This window comes from Orcinus orca, chromosome 17 (genome assembly GCF_937001465.1).
Source record: "Orcinus orca chromosome 17, mOrcOrc1.1, whole genome shotgun sequence".
Lineage (NCBI taxonomy): Eukaryota > Metazoa > Chordata > Mammalia > Artiodactyla > Delphinidae > Orcinus > Orcinus orca.
Window position 1 is genome coordinate 84,469,793 of NC_064575.1, and position 25,240 is coordinate 84,495,032.

A 25,240-nucleotide genomic window follows, 5' to 3' on the forward strand; every position below is an offset into this window, starting at 1 on the left:
CCTCCCGTGCTGGGGCCTCTGGTCCCCAGAGGGCTTCCGGCAGACGCACCCGGCACCCACCTCCCCATGCCGCCGCCACCTGTCTACACCACCAGCGCCCCAGAGCTTCCCAACCCAGGGCCTGGGACTCCATCACAGGGGCCTGGTAACTTTCAGCCATGTGAAAGTGCAACCGCCCTTCTGGCAGAAAGGACTCTGATCAGCTTCCAGAGGATTCTGAGGCGGGCACAGCTCACAAGTGGAGAAGTGAGTCCCAGGCCGGAGCTGAGGACGGCGCCCCGAGTGGGTGACTGCGTGTGCGCCGCCTGGCTGCTCCTCCATCCAGCTGACCTCTGCGTCGGGCGGCGCAGTAGGTAACCGCACACGTGTCGAGTCCTGTGCCACCGCAGGACGCCGGCCTCCGGGAACCGCGGCCCCGGACAAGACTACCAAGGGCGGCCCTGGGCACGTGCGCGGCCGCAATCAGAAGCCACCCGGTCTTTCCTAGCTCTCGAGTGAGCCAGAGACAGGCAGCTCCTCGGTGCGGTAGAGACACGGAGGGCTGAGGCGGCACCGCACACCCACAGCGCCACCGGCAGCGGCCAGAGGCCGTGCGCGCGCCGAGGCCTACCGTAGACGGGGGTTTTTCCGGGCAGGATGACCACCACCAGCTGCAGGCCGGCGTACGTGTTCTTCAGGTGCCTGAACATGGGCTCCACGCTATCTGCGCCCTGGGCGTATTTACAGAAGCACGGCTGGCCCTGGATCGGCATTCCTGCATCTCTCGAGATCTTTCTGAGCTGCTCCGTGAAGGACCTGAAGGAGGAGGAGGTTCGTTACGTGAAGCACCGAGAGCGCCGATGATTCCGACCAACCGGAAGCCCTGGGGAAAGGGCACAGTCCTAACAGCTCCAGACCCCAAACCGTCTTTGTCGGATCCAAATCCGAGCTGAAGCCCTGGACAAGGCCGTTTCAACATGGTAACAAACAAAGGCGGCCGTTCATGCTAACCGTGCAGGTTACTGTAAAGTCACGATGACACAGGAGACTTCCAGTCGGGGCCACGCTGCCCCCTCACCGGCTGTGACACTCCCAGGGCAGCGACAAGTGCTGTCCTTTGAAAGCCGTGTGTGAGCAGCTGCCGCCCACTTTCCTGCGGATGCCGAGCGTTGTCAGGGTGAGGAAAACTGTGAGCTGACTGTCCCCTTGGATTTCCCCCCAGTTATTCCTGTGTGTGCAACTTGGACTCGGATGACATAATCACGGGAGAAAACCAAACAGCCCCCAGTTAGAGTAGCACCGACAGCTGCGGCCGACAGGCCCTGTGAAATCACAGGCGGGGCTGGGGAGACAGAGCCACGGCTCCTATTTTAAGCTCAGGAATAGAAACACCACCGCCTTTTACCATAAAGTCAGGACACTCCGACCCGCTGCAGCCAGTTAGCGCTTGACGTCCAGCACACACCTACGCCCACACGTGCACGTACCCTGGGGCCATCTGGCTCCAGGAAAAGTGAAATGGGGGCCATGGACAGGACACGGAGAGGGGAGGCACCCCGAGGTCGGACTCTAACCCACTCTGTCCCCCGACATCCAGCGCTCCCAGCTTCTCCGCTGGTGGCGTGGAGGAGAGGCCCCGCCCCTCCCCAGAGTCCTGAGAGCCACAGCTCTCTGGAGCCACTCTCTGCTGCAACGCCCACTGCTACCTTACCCCGCTTTGCAGGCCCCCTGCTCCCACCCCAGGGAGGCAGGAGACAAAAGCCCTCCCCTCCCTGCTGGGCGCCCCTGCTCCCACCCCAGGGAGGCAGGAGACAAAAGCCCTCCCCTCCCTGCTGGGCGCCCCTGCTCCCACCCCAGGGAGGCAGGAGACAAAAGCCCTCCCCTCCCTGCTGGGCGCCCCTGCTCCCACCCCAGGGAGGCAGGAGACAAAAGCCCTCCCCTCCCTGCTGGGCGCCCCTGCTCCCACCCCAGGGAGGCAGGAGACAAAAGCCCTCCCCTCCCTGCTGGGCGCCCCTGCTCCCACCCCAGGGAGGCAGGAGACAAAAGCCCTCCTCTCCCTGCTGGGCGCCCCTGCTCCCACCCCAGGGAGGCAGGAGACAAAATCCCTCCTCTCCCTGCTGGGTCTGTTTGGCACAGAAGCGTGAGCATGTTTATGGGGCCGCTTTCAAAGGGTCTGACACTGGGCCCGGCTGGGCTGAGACAATCTCCTCCCTTGCCTCCACTTTGCACACTTACTCTTCACTTGCTGTTTTGTTTCTTACAGAACCTGCCCCACCTCTTCACACTCGCTCCAACAGCGAGTCTGAGAAGCAAAGCAGCACCGGGGTCCCCCACTTCCCGGCCCGGCCACCCCAGGCAGTGCCCTTCCACAGGGAAAGGCTGCCAACCCCTGCCCTCCAAACGGAGCCCACGACCTGCCCAGCCTGACGCAGCGGGCCTTCCCCGTGGCCCCCTGCCCCCGCCCCTGGGGGCCTTACTTGAGGTGCACCTCCGTGCACTGCCGCTGGGGGGCGAAGCACGCAATGGCCCACACCTTGATCTCAATGCCCGTGTGGAACTGCTTGTTCCTCATGTCCCAGACGCCCTGGACAGGGGTGGCAATCGCTTTATTCTGCAAACGGCGAGAAGTTTAGAGTAAGAAGAAAACGGAAAACATATTCCTCTGACCTTGGATTTTGTTACTGTCCCTACTGCTGTTGGTCCCCTGACCAGATGGCAGCTCCTGAGGCTGAGAAGGGAACCTTTGCGTGGACTCCCCATCTCTGAGCCGCCTGGCACCGCAGGGGTCCCACAGGTGTGTGCAGGATGGATGGATGGATGGATGGACGGACAGAGGATGGATGGAGGGGTGAGAGGTGGAGGGAGGATGGAGGGGTGAAGAAGTAGATTGTGGGGAGCAGGGGGGTGCCCGGAAGGCTGAGCAGGGAGGGCCCAGAGCTCCATCCAATGTCACGGGTCGCCTGGAGGAAAAGAAGTGCTTCACGACGTTACGGGAAGGCTTCTTGTCTTATAAACAGGCTTCCGTTCATTCTACCTCATCCGTTATCAGCGGGGCAGCCAGGGAAGGAAGGGAAGGGAAGGGAAGGGAAGCAAGGTGTTTCTTCCCAGTCCTGTGCCCGGAGCAGACAGGCCAGCTAGGACCGAGCCCACCGCTTCCCCGGCTCCACGCGCCGCTGCCTGCAGTTGTGTAAGCCATTCCCATTTCGGAAGGAAAACAACAGCAGATGACGCATCCACTTAATTGTGTCATCTCTCAACCAGAAACGACCAGGTCTCAACACTCACTGAAGGAATCTCTGAACTGCCTTCAAGTGGTTCTGGAGCACAAGGGACAGTCAGGAAGGGACGCTGTGACTGGAGCTGTGCTGGCTGGACCCTTGTGGGCCCTACAGAGAAAGCGCGAGTCCCACAGGCTGGGCCTGGGTCAGAGAGAAGGCTTTGGCACTGGCCTCCTTTTTTAGCCAGGGCGGGGTGGAGGGGGCAGAGCTGCCATCCCAGGCCAGCGGGCAGCAGGCCCTGAAGGACAGGGCTGTGTCTGAGTTGCTGTCATTTACTCTGCAAAAGTGTTTTTTAATGAAAAACACTTTTTTCCTACTAAAATAATATAAGCATATTGTAAAAATCAAATATTACAGAAATGAATGTTTTTGTTTCCTATATTTTCTAAACCACTACCCAGCTCCTGCGAGCCTCCTTCTATAAGACAGAGCCACCACCAAGTGTAGTGTTCCAGACTCAGTAAGTAAACACACACACACACACACACACACACACACACACACACACACACACGCACAGTTTACACTGCAGTGCACTCTTACTATCGGAGCGTTTCTCAGCCTCAGCCCTGCAGTGGGCACGTGGCTGGCTGGCTGCTGTGTGGCAGTCCTGTGCGCTGGAGGGTGCCAGCAGCTGCTGCCCATCAGATTCCAGTCCAGACGTTGCCGGATGTCCCTGGGGGACATTTAATGTTTTGTCTAACAGGACAATGGGTAGGGCAGGTGATGAGAAGTGTTCGCTCCCATTACAATGTTTAAAACATCTGGAAAAATTCATTCATTTAGAAGCATTTAAAGTTTGGATCCTTACAATTCTAACATTCTTGCAAGGTTAGATTACAAGAGCTGCTTTGTTTTCCAGATGACTCCTGTCTTTACTAAAAGGTGGAAAGACGCTGGATATGCAATCTTGGTTTCACTATGTAAGTCTCACTACCTCGGGCATCTCCTCACTGACCTGTGAAAGGGAATCCACCTCTCCCTCCTAGGGCCACAGGGAGGGTTAAGAAGGTGCTGTGTCTGCAGCGTCTGAGCTCCCAGGTGCACAAGTGGGCTGGGAAGGAGCCAGGAGGCCTTGCTCAGAAGGCACCCTGCAGAGAACGGGGAGCAGCCCCCATGCCCACTGGCTAGGGTGGGGCTCCCCCCACAAAGGAATACCACGCAACGGTCAAAAACGACAAGCCAGAGGTCACACACATTCCAAGATCTCCATGGGATCGAAGAGAAAATATTAAGTAAAAAAAGGCAAGGCACAAACGTGTACTTAATATGCAGCTATCTGCACAAGAAGGGGTGAAAAAAATATGTGAATAATCCCTGGAGCGATTTTACAAGGAGAATTGCCTCCTGGGAAAGTAACCAGGATCTGGGGAGAAAGAGATTTTTCTCCCTATAATTCTTTGTATCTTTTGAACTTTGAAACGCTTAAAAAAATAGAACTTATATTTTAAAATAAGAAAGGAAAAAGTCCTGCAAACAAAACTGAAGGGGGGCTTCCCTGGTGGCGCAGTGGTTGAGAGTCCGCCTGCTGATGCAGGGGACACAGGTTCGTGCCCCGGTCCGGGAAGATCCCACATGCCGCGGAGCGGCTGGGCCCATGAGCCATGGCCTCTGAGCCTGCGCGTCTGGAGCCTGTGCTCCGCAACGGGAGAGGCCACAACAGTGAGAGGCCCGTGTACCGCAAAAAAAAAGAAAAAAAAACTGAAGGGACTTCCCTGGTGGTGCGGTGGTTAAGAATCCTCCTGCCAATGCAGGGGACACGGGTTCGAGCCCCGGTCCGGGAAGATCCCACATGCCGCAGAGCAACTAAGCCCGTGCGCCACGACTACTGAGCCTGCGCTCTAGAGCCCGCGAGCCACAACTACTGAAGCCTGCATGCTCTAGGGCCTGCATGCCGCAACTACTGAGCCCGCATGCTGCAACTACTGAAGCCCATGTGCCTAGAGCCCGTGCTCTGCAACAAGAGAAGCCACCGCAATGAGAAGCCTGTGCACCGCCATGAAGAGTACCCTCCACTCGCCGCAACTAGAGAAAGCCCGCGCGCAGCAACGAAGAGCCAACGCAGCCGAAAAAACAAAAAAACAAAACTAAAGCTTGCCAGAGGCGCTGAGGACTGGAGTCCCACCCCATCAGGTAAAAAGGTGTCAAGTCATGTAGAACACAGGCTCCCACAGGTGCTCACTGACCCACAAAAGCCATGACCTTTGTTCTCATTCCCTCTCTCTCTCTCTCTCTCTCTCTCTCTCTCTCTCTCTCACTCTCTATCGTGCGCGCGCGCTCGCTCGCTCTTTTTCTTGGCTGTGCCCCGCGGCTTGTAGGACCTTAGTTCCCTGACCAGGGATTGAACCCAGGCCCCGGCAGTAAAAGCGCCAAGCCCTAACCACTGGACGGCCAGGGGATTCCCAAAGCTGTGACCCTGGAAGCTGAGCCCCACCACCTGCGCTGCAGCTACGGGGGAGGTGCCAGGAGGAAAGGAGAGAAGAACTTCTCGTGAGTTCTAAGGGGCTCAAGGGTCAGGACCGTACTGACCAGAACCAGAGGTCAAATGGGCAAGAACCAACAGACAGAACTGTGCCCGTGACTAAACTGACGTACTTGCTCCCACGTGCCTCCAAAACAAACGTCAGAAAGCAGAAAAGCGGCGCGAACTTCTGGAGAGCAACTCGCCACTGGCAGAGTACCCATCATACAAAGAATGATGCTTTTAAAATTTTGATGAGATAATAAAGTTTACCTTTTGAAAAGAAAAGGGGTGATTCAGAAAACTTTAAAAGGGTTAAGGAAACCAGTCCTTTATGAAGGCCCATGGCTGTTACAGGTTCACACTGGGTCAGGAAGAATCCTTTACCTTGACCATGGTCTACACCTGAGGATGTGTGCGTGTGGGTCAGGTGCTGCCGCTCCAACATCGACGTTCAGACACACACTCCCAACACCCACAAACAGCCCACCCAGCCGTCTACCTACCCGGCCCCCGTAGAGGATGGAGGGCGGCTGGAGGACCCGCCCGGTCACGTCGGTCATCTCGTCTCTGACCATGATTCCAAACTCACGGACATACGGGTCTGTGTTAAAACTGGCACTTCTCATCTTGAAAAGGGAAGAAGGAAAGGCACAGAGTCAGGGGTGGACTTTGCTTCCTTCCAGAAGCCCAGTCTGTCCAAAGCATCGGGGGGCCTTGCCCTGGGCACCCTGAGCTGGCGTCCCCAGGGTGTCCCCACCCGAGGATGTGACGCTCACCAATTTGCTAATCTCTTCCTGCCGATCAGGGGCTGACCTGGCAGTCGCTCTGATCATGGTTGAGGTCTGATTGTCGGTCAGCTTTTTTATACATCTCTGTCCCGCCACTATGTTACAGACCTATGAAGAAACGCCAAGAACCGGGTGTCAGCAGCGGGCTGGGAAGCGGGCACGGGTCTGAGGCCAAGCGCGAGAGCTGGCGCCCAGCTCTGCCCGTGACACACCTGTTCCTCACGGGTGAGCTGTGAGGCGCCACACAGACGCCAGTGTGGAGGCTGTTCCTGAGACCCACTAGGAACCGCACACGGGCGGAGGCCCTCCGGCCCAAGGCAGAAACCACCCGAGGAGACCCAGCACAACAGAAGCGCGAGCCGGGAACCGCGCCGCTGAAAGCAGCACCACCCAGCAGCGGGCTGGGGTTGGCCTGTGTCCTCACCCTGGGTTGTGCGGACCCCCGTCCTCAGACACGGGGCTGTAGTACAGAGCTGCGGGGGATGGGAAGGAAGTCTGCCTCCTGCACCCAGCACAGGCAAAACCAAACCAAGGGCCAGGTGTTCCAGTAACTGGACAAATACCGAGAATTTAAAACACTACCAGAGAAGACTTAAAAACTTGTGTCCTAGTTTCAGCATTTGATCTTTTCCCAGGCAAGGATTTTTCAAACCAGAAGTGATTCCTGAGCACGTTTTACTGGGTGCCAGGGGCCTGCTGGGCACACACGTATGGTCTCGACCTTCACACGAATTCTGTAAGTTACCAAACCCATCTTATTAGTGCAGAAACTGAGGCTGGACCACATCTGTTAACCTGTCCCAGGTCCCCCAGTGGCAGGAATAACAAGGTTTGGGCCCGGGGTGCCAGCGGGACCCCTGCCCCGGAAGTTCTCCTCCCAGCCCACAGAGATGGAGGGAGGGGGACTTGCCTCTAGGGGAAGGTAGGTGTGTTTCTGCTCCTGTCCGACTTGTAAACATGGGAGGTGAGGGTAGCGCAGAACCAGCTTGTGCCTATCCTTAAAGTACTGGGCCACCGTGCACTCCACCGTCTGCCCGCTCTCCTGCTGCAGCGGGAACCTGGGGAAGAAAGAGGCGGCTCAGCCCCGGAGCTTCCCAGGCCCCCAGGGGATGGGTGACCAAGACCCACGTGCCCGCTCACACAGGGGTGCTTTTGTGGGTCTGCCTTCTTAGGGCTGAAGAAGGTGGAGGGTGATTCAAAGCACCTCCCTGGGGGTCAAAACCAAATCATGCCCTCTGGCTTATCTGAACATTCCCAAGTCCCTAAACTTTCGTTTTATCTCTGGAGTCGGGAAGTGAAAAGCACCCGCACAATATGCAATATGCAATACATATTACAATATGCAATAATCACAAACGACACATACACCTGGAGTACACGGAAAGGACTCAGGGCAAACGAAGACAAATCCAGAAAGAACAGCCTGTGCACGTTCCAGCTGACCTCGCACTGACTCTGAAAGTCGGCCGGCTGAGCGCTCCAAGTGTCCGCCCCAGAAAACCTGAGGCCTTCCAGAACAGGACAGTGAAAGGGACAAGCTGGGGCTGCTCAGGCCTCCGCAGCCACATGTGGTGGGCTGAGGCAGGAGAGGCCCACTTGCAGGGGCGGGAGAGCACAGTGGCATCCTGCACTCATGGGGGGGGCAGCCCCCATGCAGGATGGGGCCGAGGGCGCTGGGCACAGGGGTAGGGGACCTCTGCCGACTCCTTCGCTCTGCCCGGTGGGAGGAGGTCATGGGGACAAAGACACAGGCTCATCTTGCCCCCCCACTGCTGCACAGGACCCTGGGCGTCTTGGTATAACCAGTACCCAGAGACACACCAGGCACTTCCCACGGAGCGACCGCGAGAGAAACTAACGAGTCCTCACTGGACCCAGGAGGCCTCAAGGTGGGGTGAGGGGGCCACACAACCTCAGACAGCACTGCATCCGTGCACCAGGACGCTTACTACACGAACCTGGACCCCAGGCTGTCTGTGAAGTGACGGGAGCTCAAGACAGAGGCCGCAGCATTGGCCTGGGCCGGGCCACGCTTGTGGATCCAGGCAGCGCCAACCGATCCCCACTCCCTCCCTGGACCCCACTCAGTACGGAGGACTGGAAAATGAACCAGAAAGACCTTCCCTCGCCCGTCATATTCAAGAAGGAAAACTGACGGTGAGCCCCTCCCCCCGCCCCATACAGGGGGAATTTCATTATTTTATTTCACAAGGTGAAGTGTGCTTTCGGAATTTTATAACTAGAATGAAAATCCTTTGCAGAAGTGATTGCTGCAGAGTTTGGACATCTGAGTGACAGTGAAGGTCAGAGCTGGTAAGCGTTTGACAGGGAGGCCGTTTACGTTTGGTGGCTGGCGGGCCGCCGGGTCACGTTGCAGACGCGGTACTTCCTCTTCATCTGCCCGCAGTGCGTTATCTCCACCTTTAGACCTGAGAACACACAGCAGCTGGGTTTCAGCATCAAGACTCGCCCGGGCCTGCAGCGCACACCCCACTGTCAGCCCATCAGCTTTCAGGGGAACCTCACCCACAGACCCACGGCGAGGGCCTTCTGGGTGACCCTCGCGCTGGGCCATCTCACCCCCAGGGACGCCCCCTGCCCCAGGGATGCCCGGGCCAGAGGCAGGGTGTGTCCTCAAAGACGAGGGGCGACGTGGGCTCGGCTGAGGGCGGGGCGTCAGCCTCCACGGCCTTCTGTGCTTCCTTCGGGGTTATTTTTAGCAATGAGCACTGCTGCCGGCCTTTGAACACCCCCAGGAAGGACAGGTGCAGAGGGGCCGAGCCTACAGGGCCTGCCAGCTCTCCGACGACGGGCAGAAGGACACAGCCAGGTCACTGAACCCTGGGCTGAGTTTTCTTGAGTGGAACCCAGGCTCGGTTAAATGACAAGGAATCAACGTTCCGGAACGTCCCGAGAAAACTGATTACACTTGTGCTGCAGCTGCCTGGCCCTCATATCTGCACTCGGACACTGCCGGGCCACCCCACGCAGAAAGTCATCATTTAGAAATCGTTCCTGCTCTGGGAAGCGGGCGTCCTTGTCCTGCGCTGATGTGTCTCTGAGGGCTGGCTCCTCCGCCGCCCCCTGCCCCTTCCCCTTGGAAACACGAATGAACAAGAACTTGGGAAACTCAGGGCCATGCAGGTCGCGTCCCTCATCCACCGCGGCGGGCAGCTAGTTACCTTTGATTTCTTTGGTAAACTTGACCCTTTGGGAATCTGTCAGAGGTTTTTGTTGTTCTTCAATACTTTTAAAATCCAAAACTTCACACACAAACTCGATTACTGGCTGTGCCTTATAAAATGCTGTTGCCGAGACTACAGGCGGGAAGAGAAGAGACAAAAGCCGAGACGTGACCGGGCCTGCCTGGCCAGGCCACCCCCGCAGCCGGCCGGCTCCCCCTGCTGCCCCTGCTTGTGGACTCCGAGGGGCAGTGGAGGGGTTGGCAGAGGCTGAAGTCACCCTCTGAGGAAAATGCCGCGGTGTAAAAACAAAACCCATCAGCCGGTGATAACCGCAGGCCTGGGTTTTCTGGCACTTTCTGACCCCCTTCTGGTCTCGGGCTCCCTGAAGTTTACTGTTCCCACGTGGGGTCCAACACAGAGGGGCAGCCGGGAACCCCCTCTCGGCCTCCTGAGCCACAGGCTGTGTCTGTGGAGGGGGCCCCGCGGAGGCTCTGACGGTCAAGCGTGAGCGCCACTACCTCCGTGCACGAGCAGTGCGGCGCACCGGGCGCGTGTGGAGGGGCCTCGCAGCCCCCCCTCACCCCCCGATGGTGGCCGGGGCTCTGCTTACCGTCGATATTCAGCATCATCTTCCAAAGAGAAGGCCGGACGGACTGATGGAAGCCAAACCACACCTCTCGTCCCCCGCCCAGCGGGTTGGAGCAGCCCTCGGACGCCGTGAAGAAGGAGCGGCCCACGGGGGTGTACCTGGAACGGGAGCCTTGTCTAGGTAGGCCGGCGGGCACACACCCCGCAGACGCGCAAGCCGTCCGCCTGTGTCCACGGCCAACACGCGGGGCACACGCAGGAGAACTTCCTCACGCGAGCCGAGGACACAGGGGTCTGGTTACACCTCGTGTTCCCCACGCGATCCTCCCACCGCGATGCCTCGCCCGCAGCCCTCGGGTCTGCCCACAGCACTTCACCTCCTTCTAGGATGGGGCGGGCAGGGGTGCAGGTGCAGGCGACCACAGTCAGCCAGCCAGACCGGTCCCGCCCGGGCCTCGGGGCGTCTGGCACGGAGGGCCGAGGACCTCGCGGAGACCAAGCACCCAGGCCTCGTTCCCTTTCCACCCGGCTCCTCTATTGGGGGGGGGAGCGGGAGCTGCAGAGCTCGGACCTCGTCTCGGGGGACAGTGAGGTCCACGTGAGGGAACACCCATGCCCTCCCAGGGGGAGTGACTGAAGGTGCTCAGAGACGGAGGCCACCGCACTCTCCAGGGCAGCGGCCGCGGCATCACCGAGGGTGCCCGAGGGAAGACCCTGTCGCCTACAGGCCGAGCCGCCAACCAGGACATACACACTCTGCTTCCCCCAGCCTTTCTCTATTTCCCCCAAATGAAAGACTTTCCTCCTGATTATAAAAGTAACATGGTGATTAATGCAAAGGAATTCAGAAAAAAAAAATCATAGTAATTCCTGCCACTCTTTTAAGAAATGGATTCAACATTTTGGCAACAACCCTTAAGAGCTGGGGTCTTTTGCACCCACCCGCCTTCCTCACATCAACAGTTCCAAGCAGTGACAGACTACATGCAGGGGCCCGGGGACCCTGCCAGGAGTGACAGCCTGCCCTGTGTTTCGAGAACACCAGGGTCCCCTTTAAATCTAACACGGCCCTTCAAGGAGATTCCTCTTACACTTAAAACACCCTCCCCTCAAACCTTAGAGTTCTGGTCGGTATCGGGAGAGTTCAGTACGGAGGTTCGTTCCAGTTTCAGGTTCTCCTCCTCTCACTTAATCGTTCAGAGTTCCTGAGGCCCTACTGTGCACGCCACCCAGGGAAGGAAGAGGCGTCCCACACTGGAAACCCGAGCGGTGGGTGTGGCTCGCACACAGCTGTCACATGGGGAGCTGGTGTGGCCCTGCGCCTTCATCTGGTCAATCACGAGCCACCAAAGTGTCCTCCTACCCTCTGCCTCAACAAGTTCAAGTGTGGTGATCAGTGAGAGGAATCCCACAGAATAAAGCCGAGGTGTGTGGGCGTGGGCGCTCCCGCGGTCCCGAGAGGCCCCTCCTCGAGGCGGAGGCCAGGCAAGCACAGAGGCTGGAACAGGGCTCCTGAGCGCGAGGGCGACTGAGAAGCAGGACCGAGCCCGCACGCCGGGTGGAGCGACCGCTGCACCGAGAGACAGGCAGGACCTCTGTGTGCTTGGCTGCGAGCTCCGGCCATTTCTTTTTACATGACAGTTTTTCCCGAGCTGGCATTGCTACTGCTTTCATCGTATAAACCCCTACGGCCGTCCCCACCCTGTCCCCGAGAACCGGCACCTGCTCAGACAGAGGATTCAGGCTTCTCGGTTCCCACCTCATGGACGGTCCTCACCTCATGGACGGTCCTCACCTCATGGACGGCAGATGCCTCATAACCACGTCGAGGGCTTGGATCGTCTCGAAGGGGACGCTGGGCAGCCGCCCCGAAAGTGCATCGTGTAATGCCTGTAAGCTGACGCAGGACACCCACTTGATGGACACCTTGAAGATGCGGTCCTTCCCTTCTCCTGGCAACGTGACCTCCAGCTCCACCTGGGAGGGGATCCAGAGCACACAGTTACTCACGCTTCCCTCTGAAGAAGCTACAGGGAGGTCAAGGGTGGTGGGTCAGCTTCCAGAGCCCCGAGGTTAGGGGAATTCAGCCGGTCCTTCATCCAAGCCCAGGAGAGGGCACGCTCAGCCCCTCCTCCAGCAGCCAGTGACTGAAGCGCAACGGGAGTCCTTCCCGCCACGGGTGTCTAGTGCTTCCCTAGCCCGATCCTGCACACGGTGGCAGCCGGGAGAAGGCGTCCTGAAGCCGCATGGCAGCTGCTCGGCTGGGGTCTGGGTCAGCCTCTCTGAGGAGGGCACCCCAGGAAGAGGAAAGCAGGGCGCAGGCACAAGCCTAGGCTGCTCCTGGGACAGAGGAAGGGGGCGTGGGCAGCTCACTGGGGGTCCTGGGGAGTTACTCTTTCTCCAGTGGGACTGAGAAAACCGCAGTGGCTCTGGGGGTTCCTGTTTTCTGGGTCCCTTAAGAGTCCATAAGCTAGTTTTGCAGTGAATAAATCATGAAGAAAAGCCTTCTCAGAACAGACATGAGGTAAAACGGAACAAAACGCTAACAACAGCCTAGACGGGCGTGCGTCCCCCAATTCCCTTGACGCTACAACAGCCTAGACGGGCGTGCGTCCCCCAATTCCCTTGACGCTACAACAGCCTAGACGGGCGTGCGTCCCCCAATTCCCTCGACGCTACAACAGCCTAGACGGGCGTGCGTCCCCCAATTCCCTCGACGCTACAACAGCCTAGACGGGCGTGCGTCCCCCAATTCCCTCGACGCTACAATAAAACGTGGGCAGATCACAGGCACCGAATGAAGCGTGTGGGCGGTGGGGGCAAGCCAGGCTCTTCCCCAGGCAAACAAGCCCTGATGCTGTCCCAAGGGCTGTCTACGCCCATCTGTGCAACAGGAAAGTGCTGCGGTACCAGCATCGCCAGGTACAAGATGGTGAGAAAGTACCTTCAGCTACCACAAGACCAATCAGAATTCCCTGGGAAGAAATTAAACTTCTCAGCAAGACCTCGGAATATTTACACAGTAGCACTCAGTGTTTATAACAGCCCTTTCCAACAGAACTTTCTGTGGTAATGGAAACAGTCTTTTCTTGAGCTGACCAGGACAGAAGCCACGGGCCACTTGTGACCACTGAGCACTTGAAACGTGGCTGGTGGGGGTTGCAGAACTAAACTTTTAGCTTCATTAACTTCTAGTAGATTTGAGTGCACACAGCCGTGTGCAGCCAGTGGCGGGTGTTCAGGACAATGGTCCAAGGTGCGCCCTCTGGAGCCAACCCTCGATGAACAGCAAATCCACTTCTCTCCCCACCTCCCAGTATGTCCTTCGCCCCTCACCACGCCCACCCACCCTGCTCCATGCGATGCCAAGACACACCTTTACCCAGTGCCTTCACTCCACCACTGAAACGGTAACTTATTATTTGGCGACTGACTAATGCACCCTGAGCATCACACACACAGCTGATGACTGAAGCAATTCTGATATTTGCTGGTAATACTTCCCTGTGTTTATGGAACATCTATTGGTAGGGCACAGACTATATACTTTATCCTTAAACACCCAAAAATCCCAGCAAGGGAGACTTGTTCACCATGCGTTATACAAAAAACACAGACCCTCAGACTGACAGTCCAGCCCAAGGCCACACAACCATGAAAGGGCAGACGTGGGACTGGGAGCCAGCTGGGCTGATGTCAAAGGCCCTTCCACTCACCACGTGATGACCCGGGGCGGGGCGGGGGCGAGAAGTCCTGGCACCAGCCTCGCTCATTCATTCACGCCCTCCTTCCCCCTCTCACCTGACAGCCTGTGCTCAGCTCCTCTGCTCACTCTGCACTCGCAGGGGCTCCCTCCCTCCTGCACTTGCCACAGCCCATCCAGACATCACCAGAGCAGCAACCAGACTGCACCAAAGCCCCCTGCACACCTGTGTCCTAGGTGTGCTCCAGCACAGGCCCACACACCAAGCCTGACGGCCCCAAAATGGAAACGGCCCGAGGTCCATCGAAGGGAGAACAGAGCAGGGAAAAAGGAACACGTTCTTCACAATGGATGGATTTCAAGCATCTAATACTGAATAAAAGCGGCAAGCCACAGGGGCACACTGCAGTATGACTCGCCTCAGGGCAAAACATGTTAAAGATGCACACACAGCTGATAAAACCAGTCAAGGAAGGGTCCATTTAACCCAGGTCATCAGGATGGTGGCCATGGGGGAGGGTGCGGGGGAGGGCTTGAGCGTGGACCAGCAGAGACCTGCTCGCGCGTCAGCAGAGGGGGTAAGCACTTCCGCCTATTCAGACATGGTGCACCAAGGACACGGCTAACAGGTGGGTGGAGACCGCACGCTAGTTTCCTTCTCACACACCAACGTGTACAGTGGGCACTTCACGCCTACCGCACACGTCTCCACCCAGCAGCACCTGGTGCATCTAAAGAAGAATTCTGTGAACCGGAGCTAATTAGACGCTTGTCAATGTCATTCTTTAAAAATGCCTCTATAATCCAACTAAGTGGGATTCAGAGGGGCATATTTTCCTTTAGCAAAAGGTACTCCTATTTTTATTTTATTTATTTTAAAACACCCTTCCTTTATTTATTTCTGTAATTTATTTATTTTTGGCTGCGTTGGGTCTTCGTTGCCGTGTGTGGGCTTTCTCTAGTTGTGGCGAGCAGGGGCTACTCTTCATTGCGGTGTGCGGGCCTCTCATTGTGGTGGCTTCTCTTGTTGTGGAGCACGGGCTCTAGGCGCGCGGGCTTCAGTAGTTGTGGCACGTGGGCTCAGTAGTTGTGGCTCGCGGGCTCTAGAGCACAGGCTAAGTAGTTGTGGTGCGCAGGCTTAGTTGCTCCATGGCATGTGGGATCTTCCTGGACCAGGGCTCGAACCCGTGTCCCCTGCATTGGCAGGTGGATTCTTAACCACTGCACCACCACGAAGTCCTCTATTTTTTTTTTTTTTTTTTTTTTTTTTTGCGGTACGTGGGCCTCTCTCACTGTTGTGGCCTCTCCCGTTGTGGAGCACAGGCCCTGGACGCACAGGCTCAGCGGCCACGGCTCACGGGCCCAGCCGCTCCGCGGCATGTGGGATCTTCCCGGACCGGGGCACGAACCCATGTCCCCTGCATCGGCAGGCGGACTCTCAACCACTGCGCCACCAGGGAAGCCCGAAGTCCTCTATTTTTAAACAGATTCTAGACCAGCCTCCTCTTGGCCCCCATAAAAAGGGAACAGAATAAGCTCCAGGCTCTACAACATTCTCTGTCAGTCACGTCTCAAGAGGCCAACTGGTACAGGCATCTAATATCTTAGGGATGATGGAGATTTCAACAGAAATGTCACTCCAGGGGCAGGGTGGCACCGGGCTTCAGCTGTGACACGAGCCCAAGAGCAGTCCTCATGTCCGTCTGGGCTGCTGGCCACTGGACGCGCTCCACACACCAAGACACTCCAACCTCTGAGCACCCTGTAGCTCTGGTCCCAACAACACAGCACCCAAGGGCAGTGTGCGGGCTCCCAGCTCTGTAACCTCTGTGGCTCCCTTGGGTGCCATCTGTAATACGGGACAGGAGGGCAGCCCACGCGCCACACAGATGCCTGTGCCAACCGAGGATGCCGGCAGCCCAGAAGCTGCGACACAGGAAGGCGACCACTGCCAGCTTTTGAATATGGACAACGTTAGCAGGGACGCCACCCCAGGCCTGGAAAACGGTGAGGCAGATGTGAGAGTCAATGTCTCCAGGCAGACCACAGCCACACACTCAGTCCCTTCTGTCTGAACGCCACCAGGGTGACAGACGAGAACTGGGACAGGAAGAGTCCCGCTTGGTGCCGCCGTGCAGCTCGGAAGCAGCACCGACAAGAGCAAGGAGAGGCGTGCGCGGCCAGGGAGCGGCAGCCACGGCGCCCAGCGGGCTTTGCTTGTCCAGATGTGGCTGCCATCCATCCCTCAGGAAGGAGTGACAGTGCTGGCAGGGCCTCGGGGTTGCCAGGCTCCATGCGCACAGGGAGCTGGGAGCGCAGGTCTTCTGTGACCGGCACAGCAACAGATCCCGTCAACGAGCAGCCCGTCCTCAGATGACCCAGGACAAAGCGTTGGGAGACGGCCGGGAATTCAGTGACGGCGGCAGGAGAACGACAGGTCCAGGGAGGGGCTGCGCGGCTGAGGAGCCGTGCTTGCCGAGCACCTCGACCTGCCAACAGGCCAAAGCTCGCTGACAGATGCCGCAGGCCTGGGCCTCCCTGGTGGCGCAGCGGCTAGGAACCCGCCTGCCAATGCAGGGGACACGGGTTCGAGCCCTGGTCTGGGAAGATCCCACATGCCGCGGAGCAGCTAAGCCCGTGCGTCACAACTACTGAGCCTGTGCCCTAGAGCCCGCCAGCCACAACTACCGAAACCCACGTGCCTACAGCCCGTGCTCCGCAATAAGAGAAGCCACCGCAATGAGAAGCCTGCGCACCAGGACGAAGAGTTAGCCCCGCTTGCCGTGGCTAGAGAAAGCCCATGCGCAGCAATGAAGACCCAACGCAGCCATAAACAAACAAACAAACAAACAAATAAATAAATAAAATTTATTAAAAAAAAAAACTGCCACAGGTTCACTGGAGGGACCCTCAGTCCGAAGGCAGCAGGACTGCCTGAGGGGCAAACGAGGCCGGGCAGACCCTCCACCTGTGGGCTCGCCAAGGAGGCCCCAAGGACGGCTCCCTGGCCCCCACCGCCTCTGCCCTCCCCTCCTGCCCCTCCTCAGACCTGCGACCCTCCAAGTGCAGAGGCGTCACCACCCTGCTCAGACTCTCCAGCCCGTCACCCCAGGTCAGCAGTGGCCAGCGGGGCACAGGCAGCCCGGCTCGCGGTCCGGGGCGTGGTGCAGGGGGAGAAGGGGCGCCGTGGACTCTGAAGGCTGGAACGCCTTCCACGCAGGGTCTGCTACCCATCCGAGTTCGTGCCTGGCCTCACGGGGCGCTTCCTTCTCAGGAGACGTTCACACCTTCCCTGAATAAACGCATAGAGGCTGTAGGTCCAGGAAGCTGCAGACCCGCTGGGGGAGGGCTGGACCCAGCAACAAGGCCAACAAATGACACACATTCCCCTTTGCAACTCATGTCATGCTCCTGCTGCAGAGGGTCCAGAAGTGAAACCCCAGACCGTGAACGGCCCTCACAGACTCCTCGGTCTCCGCGTGGGTAGGGAAGGGCTGGCCTGGTGCACTGGGTCTTCCAGACACGACAGGGCTGGGATCAAGGGGCGCGCGCGTGTGCGCGCACGTGTGCGTGTGCGTGTGCGTGTGGCGGGGGGGGTCGCTAGTAGGAGAGAGCAGGAGTAGATCGCAAACAGCTGCCTTCCCTGAGTAAGGGCCCGGGGCCACAGTCTGTGCACAGACCTGTGCAGAGCCACCTGAGGCCCCCGGGCAGCCGCTAGCAGACACAGGGTTTCCGGGACATTAAAGGATGTCTTCTCTTACTACAAAAGTGCCCATGACACAAAGAAAAGTACTGTATAGAAAAGAGAGCAAACGTAAAATGAAAAAAAAAAAAAAGGATGACACTTTGCTCCAAGATGTGAACATACGGAAATAGAAAAGGTTAACATCTTACATTAGCTCTCAAACAGAAGAGATTAATTTCTGCATCTCACGAATATTTGACAGAACCTTAAAGACAACTGGAAGGAGGGGTCTGGAATCTGGAGACCCACGCTAACCAAACGCTGTGGCCTTGGCTAGGTCCTCTCAGCTCACCTGAAAAAAGGATGAGGATGGGTGGGACTCAATTTAAGAGACACTGATGCCCACTGAGTCTTGGCAATACGTACGAAGGGCTGCTGTGGGCATCAGGGCGTCCAAACGGACATGGGTCAAGACGATAGATGCGAACCCTTGGACCAGCAACAGCACCTATTAGCATCTGCTAAGTGTGGACTGTGTCCCAGGTGTTCTACAGGCATCAACAGGAGAGCGGCTTAGAGATGCAGACACCCCAGACCCTGAACCAGAACCAGCACTTAGCAGAGGCCCCAGGGCTGCAGGAGGCACACTGAAGGTGGAGAAGCTTTTCTTGGGGTGTGTTCACCCATTCAATTGTCACAAGGCCCCTGGGAGGTAGTGTCTATACCATCTCCCCATTTTATAGGGGTGGCAAGTGAGCAGCTTACCCAAGGTCCCACCACGAGTTAAGGGCGAAGCCAGGCCTCGGATCAGACTTATTATTACCCTAGAACCCGTGTTAACGTCCACAACGATGTGTCTCAAATTTGAACACCATACATCCTCCCCACCCCTTCTGAAGGAAAAATACTCCTTAGCCCCTCCTAGTATCTAATTATAAATATGTACAGACAAAACTGTGAATAAACTCCTTATGCTTTTCTTTCTTATAGAACTTTAAACAAAAACAAATGTGCAAATTAAACACAAAACTCTATAACTCATACATTTCAAATGGAGAGCATGTTAATTAGCAAGGGGTGACTGCTCAGCTGACAGGCACTGGGTCCTGGGGCTCCTCCAAATTCAAAACCATGTCAATCCCCACCCCACCCCACCCCCACCAGCCAGGCAGGGCTGGGCCGAGCACCACTGTTATCTCCTAGAATCACAGCAAGGCCCTGCGGGGACAGAGCCCTTATCACCACTGGCCTGCCCTTGGCCCTAACGACTCCTCCTGTCTGAGCGTCACACTTCCCAGCCAGCCCCGCTGCTGTGGCCATTCAGACGGATCGTCATTAAAATGCAAGAGCAAACACACGTCTGTGGAGAACTTGCAGGAGACCCTCTAAGCTCTGAGCTGTCTTCCCTCTCGGGGACCCTGGGGCTAAGAAGCTGATTGCGTGGGTCATTCTTGAAGGGAATCAGATTCTACAGTCTCATTGGGATAACTGTTAAATTACGAGTCTGGGTTTTTTTTTAAAGTACGGGTAAAAATGATTTCCAAGCCGTCCTTGGTCCTCCTCTCTTATAAACAAGGCCCATCATCCCAGAGCAGCCCATTGGTTGAAAGATAGGCCAAGAAGTAAGAGCTTCTGGGCAGAAATTTCACTGCTTTTTAAATAAAACCACGGTAAGGACAAAGACAACAAGGAAAGGCTTAAACCAACCGCTACTCCCAGGCTGACTAATTATGAGCATCAGTTCAGATGAATCACTGGCTACGGCTGAACGGCTGAACGAAGGCTGTGTGTTTTACCGCCTTTGTCCCACACACACTCACCTGTGCAAACATACTTCTCCGTAGGTCTTTACAGCCCCGCCTTGTCATCCAGGCTCCTGTCTGGTGCTGGTTTGGGGCATGTGCGTGCACGTGTGTGCTTTACATTTAAAAGTTTAGTGGTTTCAAGAAGTTCTCAACGTCTTTCTCTGCACTTAGACAACTTAACCCTCTGCCACTGAAAACCACGGCACACGGAAGGCAGTTTCTGTGGATCTCATGATGAAGCACACGACCAATTAGCGGCTCATTCCTCCTGGGTAAAGTGGTTCAGTGTGTGACAAGAGGACAACGGACTTTACTTCTCGCACACTGCTCGATCCAACCCACCTCTGTGAGCTCACCTTATCCCTCCCAATTGGAAGGGGCATCGCTGTGTAGAGATTCTTCCTTCCATCAAACACTGGTTTCCGATCCCCAAAGATCTGTGTTTTAAAGTGCTGAACCATATGTTCCACTATTTCCCTGAAACAAGACAGAATTCGAGCAAAACATCAATAAAATCAGGGAAATGGCACACAAGGACGACATTCTTCTGACACTGGTTTTTAAGCAATTTTATAAGCCCCGTGGCTCCTTTTAAAAACGTGACTTTCAACTTCCTTGTATAAGAAATCAAACTAGAACCTTCCGTGGGTTTACGCTCACTCATTTAGTGACTCAAGCATGGGAGAAGCCCCTCCCCGCCCAGCACTGCGCACGCTGCATCCACGGAAGACTAGCGGACGGGGCTCCTGCTCCGGAAGCTGCTGGACAGGCTGCCACGTGCGACCTGCACACAGAGTGTCCCCCACCCCGCCGACACCGCGGGCTGGCTCGGCCGGGGCCTCGGGCTCCTGCAGTTCGCTGTACAGCTCGCCCTGGGTACTGCTGCCCTTTCAGTCTGGGCTCCGGCACGAAGACCCTGAACGTGCAGTGGAGGTTTGCTACTGTAAGCGACGAAGATTCTGGGGCTGTCTGCTCCTCGGGCGTGAACGGGAGCGGCAGGAACCCGGCGAGCACGAAGCAGCTGTTCTCTGTGGGGCTCCGAGGACCGAGCAGACCAGTGGCCCTACCTCGCCCCGTTTTGCCTATCTGTCCACGGCTCAGCAGAGAAACGCACCACGATGACCAGGGACAGCTCAGCTCTCCTGCGGGCCCCAAGGCCCAGGGGAGTGCCAGGCCCACCGGCCACCCTCTCCGTACTTCTGTGCTTCAAGGGAGCCCCACCCGGAACATCTCTGTCAGCGTGTCCCATGAACTCACCCGACTCTGATAAAGTACACACAGGAAAAGCTGTGGTGCCTGCCTGGTCCCCAAAGGTCCTCGTAAGGGAAACATGCAAAGGACTGGTAGCAAACAGACTGTTAGAGGCTCAAAATCTCAGTCATTATCAGGAAACAGCAGCTCGTGGGATGTGGTAAAGAGGGAGATGGATTCTGACAGCAGGGAAAGGGGAGGTGGGCAGAGGAGGGGGACGCACATCTGAGCTCAGCCTTGTTGCCGTAAGGGTATTTCTCTGGGACACAGCCTTGGTCATCTTTCAGGACGCAAGAACCAGAAATTCATTCCATTCTTTTCCTTGAATGAGAAAAGCAGGCCTAAGAAGGGTTTGCTTATTCAAACTGGCTTTGCCCAGCTGACTTTCAACTGTGCTAGTTGCAGGAGGTGGGTCTCCGGGGACCCAGCTAATCCTGCCCCAACACCCACCGCTTGGGGAGCCCCTGGGGCAGACGGAGCCTCTGCTTTGCTGGCTTCACCAAGAAGGCACCAACTGGGAGGTCACAGCCCTAGCAGGACAAGGACAGCCCTAGGTGCAGCTCTGACCTCCATCCCCGCCGCCCCTGACCAGTAGCCAGGGTGCAGTCTCACCTGCTGCTGCACACACTACTCTGGGCCGCCCAACACAAGGTGGCCCCTTCCTCCACGCTGTCTCCAGACCACTCCCCCCCAAGCTTCAAGGACCCCATCTTCTTGGTCAAGACTTCACAGTCAACTCAAGTTCCAGATGGCTCCACTGGGGAGTCCCACCCTCATTCAAAGAACAAATCCGCCAACTGAACTCAAATTTATCATGAACAGAATTAGGAGGGCACTCGCCCCAACTCATTTTATGAGGCTAGAAAAACTTTTATCTCAAAACGCAACAAGGTGATCGCGGGACAATCTCACTTATAAACACAGATGCAGAACAAAATAAGAGGAAGCCCCACCCTCCACTGCTCCTCTCGCCCAAGACTGGAGCAGATCAGCCAAAGCAACGTGGTCCTTCCTAAAGGGACCAGTAAAGTACATTGCAATGAGAAACGGACTTCCCCACAGTTCAGTGTGTAGGTAATAAGGGATAGGGGACAACTAGTTCCAAGTGGCATACACAACTCTTTTATTTGGGAGTTGGAAACACCATAAGAAACAAACCAACCAACTGATATACCATATTCATGGACAGGAATATTCAATTCTGCAAACAAATCCATTCCTTCAAGCCCAATGAAAACCCAGAGGGGTTAATTTTTATCTGATGGGATTTAATAAACTAATTCTAAAATGTATTTGGAAATAACGAAGGATAAAGGCTGGTAAGCATACTCTTGAAAAGGTACCTGGTGGACGTAAAAGCTACCATGACAGAGACAGTATGGTGCTAGAGGAACAGACAAGCAGAACTCAGGAAAGCATCGAGGGCCCAGAAAAAGACCCACGGACATACAGACGTTCCATTGATGACAGAAGGAGAAGAGAGAGGACAAAGAATACTTCTCAATACCTTGTGCTGAGGCAACTAGGTTATCTAGTATTCAAAGCAATAAATGGAGCCCACACGACACAAAACGTTTATCCACGCTAACACTTACTGTTCTCAGCTGAATTCAACTGTTGGCATGGTGACTCCACTTACACACCAAACTATAGGTGGGAGTCACGTCTTACCCAGGACCATCCAGCACCTGGCAGTTTGGCACACCAGGCGCTCAGTAAATATTTGTTCAAAGAAGGAGGCTGTTCAGTCATGACCTCTGGAGTTACCCTGAGGGACTACGAAGCAATCCTGCTCGGGTGACTAATGGTACACAACCCTGACCACCACATGGACTAAGAGAAAGCATCCTCATTACCCACACTATGTCCCTGTGCCTCGATGGCCTGCTTGATCACCTTGTATCATCTTTTGCAAAACATTAGTAGGGATCATTGCTTAATTTTTATGACCTGATAGCAACTAATTCTAAAATGTGAAGGTCCCTTCCCTCTATCAGCCCAGGCGGACTCCCAGAGGCTGGCCAGTGCCTTCCTGTCGTTCTCTCTCTGTTTTAACTGTGGTAAAATACAGATAACACAAAATTTGTCATCAGTCATTTTTACATGTACAGTTCAGGGGCATCAAGTACATCCACATTGTTGTAAAATCATTACCACCATCCATGCCCAGAACTACTTCTTATTCCCCAAGAGAAGCTCCGTTCCCATTAAACAGTAACTCTCCTCACCCCCCCCCACCCCTTTCTAGGCTCAAGGACTTTTTTGGACCAGATTCTCCCCAGCGACTGCTGAGAGATATCTGAGCAGAACCACCTGGGCACATGTCATTCCTCAAGTGTCTGTGTTTAGTTCTTTCTTCATATCAAGTTTGACCACTGGAAAGCAAAGTTCCTGTACTACATCAGTTTGGCTCCCTGGACAAACACCTTTCCTGAACCTAATTCTCAAGCTATGATCCTGACCTCACTCAAAAGGCAACAGCCCCCAGATACTATCTGTACACATTCTAGAGACTCATTATGTGCTCAGTACCTTACAGAATGATCCACATATTAAAACGTAGAGTGAAGATGACAATGGCAAACGTGTTGGCACCTACTCTCTGCCAGGCTGCACACGGAACAACTCATTCAGTCCTCACAGTAACCTAGGAGGCCAACACCACCTCCAGTTTACACACAAGGACACAGAGGCACAAGCCACACACTGCAGTGTCAGTGGCCAGATGTGAAACTGCCTCGTGGTTAACGGGACATGTCTGCTAATCCAGAGAGTCTGAAACACTCCCTGGCAGCTTGTCTGCCTTGTTACCAAAATTCTGAGAAGTTTTCTCTTTTAAAAAAATGCATTCTTGTAATTTAAAAAACCCCAACAGACAAAAGTCCAAGACCAAATGACTTCACAGATGAATTCTACCAAACATCTGAAGAAAAGTTAAACCTATTCTTTTCAAACTATTCCAGAAAACTGAAGAGGAAAGAGTGCTTTCCGAACTCATCTGATGAGGCCAGCATCACCGTGATACCAAAACCAGACAAGGACATCACAAAAAACAGAAAATTACAGGCCGATATCTGATAAACATAGATGCAAAAATCCTCAACAAAATGTAAGCAAATCAAATTCAGTAATACATTAGAAAGATCATACACCATAAAGTGGGATTTGTATCAGAGATGCAAGCATGTTTCGATATCTGCAAATCAATCAATGTGATATACCACATTAATGAACTGAAGAATAAAAATCATCATTACCTCAATAAATGCAGAAAAAGCGTTTGATAAAATTCAACATCTATTTATGATTAAAAACTCTCAACAAAGTGGGTATAGAGGAAACATACCTCACCATGACAAAGGCCATAATATGACAAACGGCCAACATCACACTCAATGGTGAACAGCTGAAAGCATTTCCTCTGAGAAGAGAAACAAGAAGACAAGGATGTCCACTCCTGCCACTTTGATACAACATAGTTTTGGAAGTCGCAGCCACAGCAATCAGATGAGAAAAAGAAACAAAAGGAATGCAAATTGGAAAGGAAGAAGTAAAACTGTCACTGTTTGCAGATGACATGACACTATATATAGAAAATCTTAATGACGCCACCAAAAACCTATTAGAACTAATACATGAATTAGGTAAAGGGGCAGGATACAAAATTAATATACAGAAATCTATTGCATTTCTATACACTAAAAACGAACTATCACAAAGAGAAATTAAGGAAACAATCCCATCAAAAAGAGTAAAATACCTAGGAATAAATCTTACCAAGGAGGTAAAAGACCTGTACTCAGAAAACTATAAGACACTGATGAAAGAAACTGAAGATGACACAAACAGGTGGAAAGACACATTCATGGATTGGAAGAATTAATATTGCTAAAATGACCATACTACCCAAGGCACTCTACAGATTCAGTGCAGTCCCTATCAAAAAACCAATGGCATTTTTCAGAGAACTAGAATAAATAACTCTAAAATTTATATGAAAATGCAACAGGCCCCAAACAGTCGAAACAATCTTAAGAACAAAGCTGGAGGTATCATGCGCCCTGATTTCTAACTATACTACAAAGCTACAGTAATCAAAACAGTATGGCACTGGCACAGAAACAGACACACAGATCAATGGAACAGAATAGAGCCCAGAAATAAACCCAACTTACACAATCAATTAATCTATGACAAGGGAGGCAAGAATATACAGTGGGGAAAAGACAGCCTCTTCAAAAAACCATGTTAGGAAAACTGGACAGCTACATGTAAAATCATCAAACTGGACTACTTTTTTTACAAGAATACACTCAAAATGGATTCAAAACTTATATTTAAGACCTGAAACCATAAAACTCCCAGAAGAAAACATCAGCAGTATGCTCTTTGACATCATCTTAGCAGTATTTTTTTGGATCTGTCTTCTTAAGCAAGGGAAACAAAAGCAAAAATAAACAAATGGGACTACTTCCAACGAAAGAACTTTTCACAGCAAAGGAAACTATCAACAA

At 54.6% G+C, this 25,240-nt stretch overlaps 1 protein-coding gene across 8 annotated transcripts in view; it reads right to left on the reverse strand.

Moving 5' to 3' along the window:
• Positions 1 to 25,240, reverse strand: part of AGO2 (argonaute RISC catalytic component 2) — a 108,030-nt gene that overhangs the window by 25,995 nt on the left and 56,795 nt on the right. For 6 of the 8 annotated variants that reach the window (XM_049700882.1, XM_049700883.1, XM_049700881.1 and 3 more), the window contains exons 3-12: positions 19,832 to 19,952; positions 12,078 to 12,259; positions 10,305 to 10,441; positions 9,692 to 9,826; positions 8,851 to 8,938; positions 7,420 to 7,567; positions 6,498 to 6,617; positions 6,225 to 6,347; positions 2,457 to 2,590; positions 611 to 795 (exon numbers count right to left, since the gene is read on the reverse strand). In XM_049700882.1, the coding sequence (XP_049556839.1) occupies positions 611 to 795; positions 2,457 to 2,590; positions 6,225 to 6,347; positions 6,498 to 6,617; positions 7,420 to 7,567; positions 8,851 to 8,938; positions 9,692 to 9,826; positions 10,305 to 10,441; positions 12,078 to 12,259; positions 19,832 to 19,952 (1,373 nt within the window). The remainder of the gene's footprint in view (positions 1 to 610; positions 796 to 2,456; positions 2,591 to 6,224; positions 6,348 to 6,497; positions 6,618 to 7,419; positions 7,568 to 8,850; positions 8,939 to 9,691; positions 9,827 to 10,304; positions 10,442 to 12,077; positions 12,260 to 19,831; positions 19,953 to 25,240) is intronic. The other 2 variants (XM_049700885.1, XM_049700884.1) reach the window with 2 other exon arrangements.